General features: G+C 40.3%; 1 protein-coding gene across 1 annotated transcript; it reads left to right on the top strand.

Annotated features, from left to right (window-relative positions):
- The first annotated feature begins 229 nt into the window (after positions 1–229).
- CTNNBIP1 (catenin beta interacting protein 1) lies at positions 230–12,432 on the top strand. The gene is made up of 4 exons (XM_003212254.3): positions 230–318; positions 1,715–1,836; positions 2,354–2,444; positions 10,809–12,432. Exons 2-4 carry the CDS (start codon positions 1,741–1,743, stop codon positions 10,865–10,867), a joined length of 246 nt encoding a protein of 81 aa, XP_003212302.1. The 5' UTR covers positions 230–318; positions 1,715–1,740; the 3' UTR covers positions 10,868–12,432.
- The last annotated feature ends 273 nt before the right edge of the window (positions 12,433–12,705 follow it).

Here is a 12,705-nt window from a genome sequence, read left to right as displayed (position 1 = left end):
TATGAATCTTGCAGATGTAGAATGAGTTACCTTTAAAAAACTTACTCTTTAAATATAAGAAAGGCCCTACGAACTCCAGGCAAAGCTTTGCTGTTAGGAATTTTGGCTACACCTTGATATAAAGCAAACTGAGCTGCCAAAGGTATTAGGTAAAGTTTTCTGCTTTTTTTCTTTTTCTAGGTCTCAGCTTTTTATGTTCCTGTAATGTTTTGCTTCTTTGTTTTCACAGGGCTGTTTTCTCATACTTCTTTCTCCAAATCTGGCAAAGTTGGGAGTGAGCACGTGGATTATCTGATCTTCTGTGGTTTTTAGAAGCAGGTATGTTGGCAGGGAAAGTTCTTAATGTTGTACTCACTTGGGAGTGGGCAGGGTGGGGATGAGGGAACTTTCCTGATTTGTGTACCAGAAAAAGGATTGCAGGGTTAGGGAAATTCTGCTGGTCACATTGCATGATGTATGGCAAATTAATTTAACTTTCTTGGGAAAGCCAAGTGGGTAAGGACTTCAATAAGGCTTTCCAATCCTTCTTTTCTAAAGATGGGTTGTATTGTTTTAGAGCATAGACCGGTTTTGCAAGTGGTTGTGGAAATGTCCTGATGTAATTGCACAACATATATGGTGGGTAGCATTTGTCATCCTGAAGAGCATCTGCATGTAGCAGCAATGGAGAGGTGTTTTTCAGTCTCAGTATCGTTTTAAGACTGTTGTCCTACTTTTTAACTGACAAATAGGAAAAACTGTGGTTGCTGAGACTTTGACCCAGTCTGTGCAGTAAATGAAGAGCAAAGCACTATTGCTCTGTAATCTTACTTTATACATGTGTTGCAGTAGCTTTTGACTTGTCTGAGTACTTTTTTTTTCCCCCCATGTTGCTACTGCCTTTGTAAGGTATTTCCTGAATGGGAAGGTTTCATATTTTTTTGTTCTTCCTATTAAACATGTAGGTCATGATGAATCTATCTCAGTTAAAATATGCTTTGGAAGAACCAGATTTAAAATAGAAACATTACATCACCTCTTTTAAAGTATTTGATAAATTAACAAACGACTTGAAGGCTGTCATGGGGAAAAACATGAATAACTAAATGTATTTAGTGCAGATCTTTGATTTAGATCTTTGTAATGCCCAGTGTGTAGTGGGATACTGAGTGTGATCTCCTGAGCTGGCATGCAGTGGCATTTTCTTGATGCTTGTATGTAGCGCCACCTATTGGTAGATATTCCATATCACTTCCATTCTTAAACCGTAGGTGTGTTGTAAAAACAGAAGACTTCAGGCTTAAGAGTTAACATTTCATCTACTTTTATTATCCAGCGTGTGCTTCATGGCTGTGTGTTCTGCATCCTGTTTTCATGTTGGCTGTTGTTATTTATGTAGAGGAGAAACAAAAACACAGCTCCTCTGTCAGTAATTCTTTCATCGAGGATTCACGTAGCTCTTTCTCTACTTCTGCAGTAATGTAACAACAGATAATGAGCCAGTAATGTTTGAACATCAGCCTCTTTCAGTCCCTGAGTTGAGCAAGGCCCAATTCAATTATTCAGATTTTTTTCAAGGATTTCTCTGGTGAAGCTTATGATTCTTCACACTTGTAGTCAGTAAGTGTTCTGCCTGCTGCTGAAAAATAGTTCAGGAATTAAACTTGCCTGTTGTTCCTATTATACCCCATTCTCTGTTTTGATTTGTCTTATTCTGATCTTATCACATCTCCAGGAAATCCAGGAGCTGGCAGGAGGGGAATGAACCGTGAGGGCGTCCCCGGAAAGAGTCCGGAGGAGATGTACATTCAGCAGAAAGTGAGAGTCCTACTCATGCTGAGGAAGATGGGATCAAATGTAAGACACTCTGTCACAGCCTGTGCTTTGTGGCTTTCCAGATGTAATTTTGTAATAATTGAGGTAGTGCTCACTGAGATGGGTAGGTGATGGTCTGGCTTTATTACTGAGTTGTTTTAGCTCTCACTGATTTAGCTGTTATCCTGTGATTAAATACAATTGAGGTTGGTGTTTGTTTTTTTTTTTTTTTTGCATAAGTATGAGGGTTGTGGTGCTTGAATCTAAATCTGAACATCTGATTATGTCTCTTATTTCCAGCAAAATTTTTCATTATTGTGAAACCAGGAAAATAAGGTGACTGTTTGAAAGTGACTTTGAATCTCTCAATGAATGTGGGATGTACCAGTTTGCAGCTGTAGCCTCGCTGGCATTACAATTTATCTGAGTAATAGTTAGCTTAAGTGGTTGAAGATTAAAGTAGAGGTAACTCTGATGTTTCCTACTGGAAAGTCATAGATGATATCTTGAATTTTTCTTCATTTTCCTTTCTGCTGACCAACTCTTTGTACGTTTTCAGCTGACTGCCAGTGAAGAGGAGTTCTTGCGCACATATGCAGGTGTAGTGAATAGCCAACTTAGCCAGCTGCCTCAACACTCAATTGATCAGGGTGAGTGCTGGGTTTGTTTGCCTTGTGTTCATTTCATTTGTGAGAAGAGTTGCAGAAAATACTGAATTTAGGTTCCTATCTTTGTGTAATAATATACTTCCTATTTAAGCTCATCTTGCTATTTGAGGTATGTAATTCATTTTTTTTGCTCTAATCTTTGGAGAAGAACTGGAGTGTAATGTTCAACAGAACTCAGACTTTTGAGGTATGGTACAGACAGAGATAACTGCTGCTGTGAAACTTCCATACTTGTCCTGGTAAATTGTGATCTGTTTAATAAACTATTTTTGTTAGTTGCCATACGGTGTTATTTTAATTGGGTTTGTTTGGGTTCCTATTAAGGAGATGAAGTAGGTGTTGCTTTTGTGAATTCTTTACAGAAGTCTTGGTAAATAATTCTGTGATGTTATTCTGAAGCTGCAGATCTGTTCTGAACTGAATGCTGCTTTCTGCATGGCTTTTTTTTCCTCTTCATGTAGGCCCTATGCCAGATCACATTCATAATGTGGGATTTGGTTTGGGAGGAAATTTTTTCTTGTGCTGGAAATAACTGAGTTGAGGAGAAATTTAATATAGATCTGAGACATTTAGAAAACCATAAGAAAACCTGTATAGACTTGCACTTCTAAGCGTGTATTCATTCCTCACATAGCTGGGGGATTGATGCAGATAGAGATGCTTGTGTATTTTGGCTCAGAATTCCTAAACTTTTCTGCCAATCTCAAATGAAAATTTGCCACTTTCTTCTCAAAAACTGAGGAACACATTGAGATAAGAACAACTGCATTTGTTACCAGAGAGCTGTGATGCTGCCTCCAGCAATTGGCTTTTGTCAACTTTATTCCTAAAACAGTTACATTTCACACAGTTTAAAATAAAAAAGAAAAAGTATGCTGAATGGTCTCAACTTTGGCAATGAAGAGATACTGAGAACCGGAGTCCAGCCAGAGGACAGAGATACTTGCACAGCTGTGTTCCTATACATCTTCATCTAACTTCTTTGTCTAAGCTGTCTGGTTTTATTATCTGTAAAATTAGCCAACTGTTTTCTTTTCAGAGGGCTTTGGAGACTTCATTCTAATATTGTTGGAGTGCTTCAGGATTCCTGATGCGGTGTTGTAGAGAAAGCTCAAAGTATTGTGCTTCTGGTTGCTTTCAATCTGTTAAGATAACATTAAGAAGAACCCCCAAAGGATGCTCTTTCTGATACAGGCCATAAACTTGCAGCTGAAAAAATGAGTATTGACATAAATTTTAAACTGAATCAAAAGAGAGATCAACAGATCAACAGTTAGTTGTTTATCTAGACTCCTTAATCAAGCAATACAGGAAATCTAAGAACTTTATACTTCGTTCAAAAAGTTGTCTTTGTTCCAGACTTGTACAGATGCCAAATGATTTCTGTCATCGTTCTCTATAAATTCTTGAGAATTCTTTAGACTTCTTCCCTAGGGAAGTGAAATCCTCCATGTTAATGCTCACTTTGATCTGATCTGATGCTGCTGTCTTTCTTGTGTGATTTGACCCTGTGATCCACCTTCAATCCTCCCAAGTTATAATTAAACTGTTGGCCTCACCATAAAGGTTTTTCTTTGTAGAAGAAAACAGAAGAAAGAAAATATTTAACTCTTCAGAGAGGTGGAAAAAGCCATCAGTCCTTTCCGTAACCAAATATGCCATCTTTCCAAATTAATTGGAACTTAGCACGAAGAAAAATTGTAATGAGGAAACCAGCCAAATAACATTTTCTTTGGAGGAAGGTGAAGCTGCAGCATGCTGTAAAGGTGTAAGCAACTGTAATTTATTGCTCAGGACTTTGATCCCCAGAAAATTTCTGCAGGTTTGTAGTAGTTATGCTAACACTGCTCTTTGCTCTTTTTCCTTCCACGGTTTTTCTTCAGCACCAGTCACCAGGACCCTTTGGCTGTAACTTAGTGTAGATGAACCATTGCTTATATTCATCATGAAGTTATCCAAAATAGATTGGAAAAACTCTGTAGGTGTCCAGTTTGCCACCTAAAGGGAGATTTCATCTCCACTAGATGGCATTATCTTGCACCGAAAAACACTATCCCAGGTCCCAGCACTGAGGTACTCTAATGCTTTATTTTCTTCAAGGTTGCTTAAAGGAGTTTTCTTCCCTACTTCTCTAATGTTTGTTTCCTCTGAAAGATTTTTTTAGTCTTTATGCAGTTTGCCACACACACACTAAGAGGTGTTGATATTAAGGAATTACTTACAAAGACTTTCTAGGTTAGTGATTTCACAATCTTCCTTCCAATAAAAGGACCAGTTGCTTCCAGCTCCACCAGTCGTTAGAGGCCTTTTTCTCCAGCAGGCACACATGGGGCAGAAAACTATTTTATACTCTTTTCTTTCCCAAAAAGGGAATGACCTTCTTGACCCCAAAAGCTTTGGTACAGATCTGCACATGTTAGTGCATCAAACGTGCTGCAGTCTGGACCCACATATGCAGAAAGCTCTATTTTGTTTTCGTTAAGAATGCAGGTGGATGGTCTTGAGTTTTGTAAGTACATCACAGTCTCATTAATTTTTATCTTGTTGTGTATCCATGAAATACTGTCTTAGAGTGGCTGTCTCCCTGTGGTCCCTCACAGAAGTTACCCAAGGTGAGACCGCTGAGCTGGTCTCTGTGTGGTGCTCCCTGCTGGCTTTGATACAGATCTGTCAGCTCCTTAGTTGAGTCTGTTTGGTTGCAGAATGACTTCCTGTGGTCGCTGTGTCCATGCATAGTTGCAGCAATGTGACAGTGCCTGGGGGTTGAGTTGAGCTGATTGCATTGCTGGATGTATTTGTGTAGATCACAGGGGAATAACTGATGGCTTTCTGCAGTATTCCAGCAGATAGAACTGCACCCATTTCCTTTTGCTATCTGTATGTGTTTCAAACTTCACTTTTGCAAAGCAGCATATATTAGAGCAACGTATTGTAGTCATTCAAGATTCACAGATAAATATTTCAGTCTTAAAATAATTCTTTCTATTCCAACTCTCTCCTGAACCATTTAATACATGAATTTAACATTAATCAAGAGCCTAAACCTTCGTACCACATTGTTGATTTAACATTATAGCCATTTTGGTTTTAAATCATTTCTGTAATATTGTTAACACATATATGGAAGTGCAAAATATATGACATTTTTCTTTGCTGAAGGACTTTTTTTAGCTGACACCTGTAGGTTTTGTTGTTGTTTTTGTTTTCATGGCTCCAGGAATAACTGAGGAACCTGAAGCCATCCCTCTGCAAACAGTGTCTGTGCTGGAGGGGAGGATTTGATCAGGAGCTGTTTCAAGATACAGCTTGTTAGTCTTCTTCCCTGCATTGCAGCATCAACTAGAGCAGCTCAGCCTCGTTAAGTTTCTTGAGCTTGAAACGATGAAACTGAAGCTTTTTTACATGTTTTTAACATAAGCAAAACACTTCTCAGGAAGTGAAGTACACAGAAACATCTGGAGGGGAAAAAAAAAATCCTGCTTCTCAGTTGCTTAAATTGCTAAATGGTAGGCTAGCACTTGGCTGCCTTGAGTCACTGCTCTGTGGTATATCTGAAAATGGAAGCTATGCAGCTAGTAAGCCCAATATGTGAATTATACTAAGACCTTGGTGATTACAGCACTGTTGTTCCTATAGCAACAGGAGTGTCATGCTGGTTCTTGAAGAAAGCCAGTCCCTTAGGGAGGGCAGTGCTGAGATGCAGGCACACGCCTTGGCTGGGTTAGACACACTCTCTGGATGGTGGGGTATTAAAAATGGATCTAGGCTGCTCATGGAGTTAACAGGAGGACTGCAGAAATACCAGATAGTGGTGGAGAAATCGAGATATTAGAGCTCTTCTTAGCACAGAGTGTTTCCTTCCCTCTGAACACCATGCATGTCTGACTGCGTTCCTCCTTTCAGCAGCACGTTGTATTTTTAGAATGCCAGACTAGCAGGATATTAATACTGAGAGGTTCACAGAAGAGTTAATGTTTAGCATGCAATTGCTGGATGGTGATTAAAGGAATGTATATTTAAAGATCTTGGGGAAAGCAAAAAGATAGAGATATAGATATAGATATTTTCCATTTGGCATCCTTCTGACATTCATAGCACACTTACCTTTCTGATCTCCGAAAGCTGTTCAGGTTTATTAATTTTGCAGGTGGCTGTAAACAAAACAGTTGTACGTATCTGTACATCATTTCAAGAACACTTGGACCTAGCAGCAGAAGGTAACATCTTGCCTGGGGTCAAGGCAGCGTGTTCTTAATCCAGCTTGTACCCTACTGGCTTGATGTTGCTGCCAGTGCATCCTTGCTCTGGAAAGGTACAAGTTAAATGTTGTTAACTGTAGGAGGGATAGGGGTGTGAAAGTGTAAGGCAGAAGTGGGAAAAGCATTTTTGCGTTCAAGATTTTGAGGCAATGAATGTTTTGCTCATTAAGGAGGATGACAGGTATTCTGTTGGGCAAATGCAAGTCCCTATTTCAGTGTAGAAATGCGTGCCCAGAAAAGGAGAGGTTTGTGCAGGGAGGAGTTGTGTGTATAGAGTGCAGGGTACACGTCAGGTATACGTGTACCTCCATTGTTCTATACATTAATTAGTGGAAGTGCAAAGCTCAGTGGAGGATGTGCAAAAAGTAAACATGGCCCACAGTCCTATTGTCTTGGTTGCAGATTTCTGGCAATGTGCAGCTTAACTTTATAACCTGTGCTCTGGTTTTTCAATTTTTTACTTGATTAGGAAGAAAACATCCTCTGTGGGAGCTGAGTGAGACTGTTGCAGAGGCCTTATTAATTAGTACTTTAATCCCTGCTTTCCTTTCAGTGCATAGAAACCCCTACTCCATTCTCTGGACATGTGCTCATGTAGAAATACAAACAAGTGGCTATAGAAGTGCTTAATGAGCAGCCTTACTCCATGGGTTTCATTTAGCTCTGTCTAGCTTGGGTTTCAGGACTGGATGGGAACAAAACCTGCTCTTGTGCTGAGAAACATGGATGGACTATTTCTAGAGAAGTGTCTCCGGGTTTTGTTTTTTGGCTACAAGGTATCTTCAGAAGTATTGCCTACCAAGTGGCTCCTGGAAGAGTATCCCTTTCAATAGCAGAGTGCACTTTTGCCCTTACTCAAGCAAGATGGATATTATGCAGCAGAGAAGCTTTTCATTCTGCTTTCAGATCACTGAAATAACACTAGATATGCTTCTCAAAATCACACAGTGCCTTCTCTTTGAGGAACTCAAAATGCTTGACAAACTCATTTGCTGGAACCTTTCTGTTTGTATTGGAGACGACAGGGGGTGAGGTGAGCTGGCAGACTGGCACTGCTCTGAGGCACACGAGGTGGGTGCTGTTCTGCTGGCTGCTGTGCCTTGGGGTTACCTAGCTGCTCAATGGTCTGCCTTGAAGGTATTAGCTTTTATTTGATGCATCAAATGGTCCTTTGTAATGCGATTGCCTGAGGCTCTTGCAAATGGTACTTTGCATGTATTTCCTGCAGATGAAACCATTGGTTCTTCTGCTGCAATAGAGAAAGGATCTGAGGAGGGAGCTGGAAGTAATACTGCTTGCTCAGAGTTATGCATAAAGTTGCATAAAATATGCATAAAGTTCATTCTTTACTGATCTTGTATGGGGCAAAAAAGCCTCCAAGGTGTTTTCTTCATGAGTTCATGCAACTTTAAAACTGCAGTTATTGTAATTACATCAGTGACAAGGCAGGAATGCTGAAGTAGCTTCTGTGCTGTTAGCTTTGGTTGTGGAAGACTGCAGCCTTGAATTCCAGGCTAATTCTCCATCCCATTGGTCTCCATTGTCATCTAGGATGCGTACATACCTAGTAGTAATGCAGTAATGCTATGGGCATTTAAGTATTTGCCACATTTTTATGCTGTATTCTTTAGTCTTGCTTTATTCTTCCAAATAGAACATCATTGTATAATTTGACTTTTTCTGCTTTCTGATTGTATTGGCAAGCTGTGCTGCTTCTGTTCTCTTCTCCTGTTGAGTCCAGGCAAATGGCACATTACCAGCTCATGCTGACAGTGTCACTGGCATTGAGGCTGTGCCACATGGGCCCAGAATGTGAGAACAGGAACTGGTGAAGTGAGAACCTGCACTTTGGTGAGAGCTATTTTGATTGTAAAGCCAGAATGAACTGCAGAATTCCCGGCGTCCTTTGCCGAGAGCTATTTCTGCTCATCATGTGTTTCCAACTGCTGTTGGGTCACCACAGCAAGCTGTGCAGAGAGCAGCACCGAGAGCTGGGCTTGCTCAGGGCAGGCAGGAGTGCTGCCCAGTGGGTTTGTGGGGCTGTGCAGCTGGTAGGGAATGATATTGCTACGGGAAATTCATGAGAGTGCCTGTAAAAATGATTTCGTTCATATTTAGCCTGTAGAGAGGGGAGATGTCAGGAAAACAATCAACATCTGTTAGATAATCCAGCTCATCTCCGTGCCCGTGCGACGTCAGCACTGATGTTGCTGTTGCTAGGCTGCTCCAGCTGCTCTGGGCTCACATAGCAAAGCCTCTGCAGCTTGAAAGGGGATGCATACAAAATGCAGAGGCATAGGCTGTGCTTCATGTGAACTTGCTTTGCTAATGATTTCAGTATCGTTACTCCCTCTCTCTTTTTGGCACAGGCTTGTTTTTTCAGAGTCTTTAGAAGTAAAATCTTTTTCCTGTAGAGGCCAGTGGCTGTTGTATTTATGGTCTTAGAAGAAAAAATATCATCATGGCAACTTGTGAATTCAGCGCTGGATTCTGGTGCTGGGTGCCATTAGTGTTTTGATCAAGGAAAAAACAGTTTGTGGAGGAGATGAAAAGTGAGAAGGCCACAGGGCTTCTATGTGTTGGCAAGAGGGAGCGCAGCAGCGGTTTTTGATGTAGTTCTAGAAAATGTGGGCCCTGCATATGAAAAACAAATTACTGCTCCGTACTTAATATTTCTTCCTTTGAGTACATAAAGCAAATAAATTGTGAAGTGTGTAAAAATAAATGTAGTCACATTTCATAAGCACTGATTTAGCTTTTAAGGGTATTAGCAGGGGGGAATTAATCACCTTCTCTTTCTCTCCTTTTAAGTCCTTTTTCCTTCTGTGTCACAACTAAAGAGCAAACTAGAGAACTGAGAAGTGACATTCTGGCTGGCATTCATACAGCTGTAACAGATGAGGACTTCTTGTTAGCCCTCTTTTACCTTGTGTGCAAGGGTACAGGGCAAGTTGCTTGGGGCACACAGCTGAAATCTGCTGCTGGATGTACTGCAGGTGGAAGGCTCTGGAGAACTTCATGTGCTGATGCTCCATCCATGCTGAATCTGAGCTTTCCAAAGCCTGGTAAAAGATATCTGCAAAGCTGATCAGTGATCTGAATGGCACAGGCAGGCAGCGTTGCTCATAGCATTTCCTACTTGGTTGTCTAATCCTTTAATAGAGGCTTTGAGGAAAACCTTATTAAGCAAAATTATCCCAGGCAGACCAAATTAATTAATGAAGGCTAAAATGGTCATTTTGAGTCATCTGTTGTGCTTAAGTGTCTCAGATCATTTGATTTTTAGAAATTATACAGACAGTGACTGGTGGTTTCATCATATTTTCTAATTGATTAAATAAATGCTGTTAGAGAATCTACAGATGAAAGAGAGCATTTGCTTTTATCTGACTTTGTTGAGGATCGAATTTTTACCAGAAATGAAAAATGTTGCATTCAGCCCTTCAGGGTTCTTTCCCAGTTCTTGTCTAGACAAGAGATATTGATTTAAATTGCTGATTTGACACTACCACGTGATGTGCTTTTATTTCCCCATTGTCCTGAAGAAGTTTCTCCTTAATGCCTGTTAGATCATGCTCTATATTCAGGAAGTCTAGGAAGCTGATTTTTTTTTTTTCTTCCAAATATCTTGTGTTATCTTTTTGAAGAATGAGAGCGTAGCATGGAATGCTCTTTACAAGCCTTTATCAGACATGATTCTCCAGCTGTTTAGGGCTTCCTGCTATAAGTGCCCACTTGAAATATGATGGAAGACTTGGAGATGGTTCACAGGAAGGTAATAGCACGTTAGAGGACATGAGTTTTGATGGCAGTAACCTAGCTGATGGCCTCAATTGAGGAAAAGAATTGAAGAACTGAGTCCACACACTGAATTCTTCTGGAAGAGATTTCTTTAGATTAGGGGAAAAAAATTGCTTAGCAAAGGTAAGTCCCAGATCAAAAATAAGCAAACACAGCCTTCTGTTCTCTCTGTGCTCTTTTCTTTCCTGTTGATTTTATGCACGTACAGGATTACAGTTTATCTGCATTTATCTACTGTTCTTTAACAGAAGTAATCATGGCACACATTCTTCTGTCTCTATTACAGGTGCTGAGGATGTTGTGATGGCATTTTCCAGGTCAGAGACAGAAGATAGAAGACAGTAATTACAGGACACCTGAATGACACAGAACTGGAGAGAACAGTGTGATTCCTGAAGATAGAGGAGGATGGCTGAGCATTAATAAGTTCCTTTGCCCACCCTAAGTTTTCCATGGTTGTTCTCCTCCTTTGTAATTTTGCTTCCCTTAGCCCAACCCTCAGAATGCATCTCACAGCCATCTGTTCCTATAAGTTTTTGCTACTCAACTGGGCTGTGTTAAGTAAGGACAAACCTAAAGGTGTATTTTTGATTGGCTCAAAGGGACAGACTGTGATTGGCTAAAGGAAGACAATTTTTAAACTTGACCAATGAAAACCTTTTCTCTTATTTTATTTTCTATTCTAAAGTCTCTTGACATCCTACTTCTAAAGAAGCTTTTCATGCTGTGGTGCTTATTTAGGTCAAGGTGAATTTGAAGAGGGTTTGATTTGGCGGCGTAGAACTGGAAGCAAGTTGTGGTTGGTTGACAATGCAAATGCTTTATCTTCAGTTGGCTTGCAGGTGTTTTGCTGACATCAACATTTTCATTGCAGAAGGCTGATGTTTTGGTGCGTTGGCTATTACTTTATCCTTACTGACTTGGGGAAAAAGACAAATGTGCTTTGCAATATTTATTACATCTATACATGTATACACGCTTGCTTGTTTGTTTTTGTTTGTTTCTGATTGGCTTTGAAATCATGTTTTTCCTTCCCTCTTGTCTGCAGTGTTTCTGATGCCATCAGTTTTTCCATACTCATCTGCTCTGTGGCCTCGAGCTCTTTTGGGAGCATGTGTTGAAAGTGTGTTTAGTTCAGTAAGCCTACCTGTTTCAGCTGGAACATGGAGATCACCGGCCATTCTGTGCTTCTGTGTGGGCTGTGCTGTGAACTCCTGGTTAATCTGGTTGTTCAGGTGGCTTCACTCTTTGCTTCTGACAGAGGAGCTGTAGGTATTTTGCAGGAATTGCAAGAATGAGATCTATGGCTGTGACGTGAATTTGCCAAATTTGTATAGAGAATATGTGAACTTGTTTAAAATACAGCATATAGTTCCACTTTAACCTTTTAATTGCTGCACGAGACTAGCTCTCATACAAGGGAAAATTAATGATCGTTAATTTATAGCCAACTTTCACTGGGCTTTAATAAACTAAGTTCCTAGTCACTTGAAAAATTATATGTGGTTTGGCTCCCTGAGACTGTTTGGTGAGATGGAAATTATCTAGATCCTGGATAATAGCATTTTTCTCTAGGCACTGGTCCAAGAGGCAGCAGCACTGCATTAAGCTGTCCAATGGTGAGTGACGAGTGACACTCAGGTTTACTATTTAGTAGTTGCAGGGCCTTCAGACACATACAGATGCATTTACAAACTTAAAAACCTGCAGTGAAATTAGTGCACTGACTGTTCAGGAATCTGCACATAGACTATCAGAAGCCTAAAATTCCAAGCACTGCTGCCTAAAACCTAGCACTTCATTTCCTCTGGTGTGTGCAGGTCATTTGTACAATACTTCCAGATTTTCCCATGGGTTGCACTGATTTTAAGATGTTTGAAAACCTATTAAAGCAGAAATCCATTCATTCACCTGTTGCTGGCTCTTTTCATGTGGTGGTTAATTATTTGGAGTAACAGCTCTGGAATCTGTGACAACGTGACCCTTTTTCATGGCAAGAAGTTCTGACAACAGGATGCTGTTGTGGTCTCACAGTGGGGGGAAGAGCTTGAAAGAAACCATAGAATGCGTGCAAAAGGAAGAATGGACTTGTGAGCATGAGGAGGGAATTTATCGTGAGCAAATAAATATGTAATGAGAACAACTGTACATCCTTTTATGAAAGAAGATCCTTCTGATTCTGT

The sequence above is a fragment of the Meleagris gallopavo genome, chromosome 23 (assembly GCF_000146605.3).
Source record: "Meleagris gallopavo isolate NT-WF06-2002-E0010 breed Aviagen turkey brand Nicholas breeding stock chromosome 23, Turkey_5.1, whole genome shotgun sequence".
NCBI classification, from domain to species: Eukaryota; Metazoa; Chordata; class Aves; order Galliformes; family Phasianidae; genus Meleagris; species Meleagris gallopavo.
This window is presented reverse-complemented; position numbering and strand designations above follow the sequence as displayed.

Coding starts and splice junctions, on each gene's coding strand:
- CTNNBIP1 (XM_003212254.3), top strand. CDS start 1,741: ATGAACCGTGAGGGCGTCCCCGGAAAGAGTCCGGAGGAGATGTACATT. Junction 1,837..2,353: donor TGAGGAAGATGGGATCAAAT/GTAAGACACTCT, acceptor GTACGTTTTCAG/CTGACTGCCAGTGAAGAGGA. Junction 2,445..10,808: donor TCAACACTCAATTGATCAGG/GTGAGTGCTGGG, acceptor TCTCTATTACAG/GTGCTGAGGATGTTGTGATG.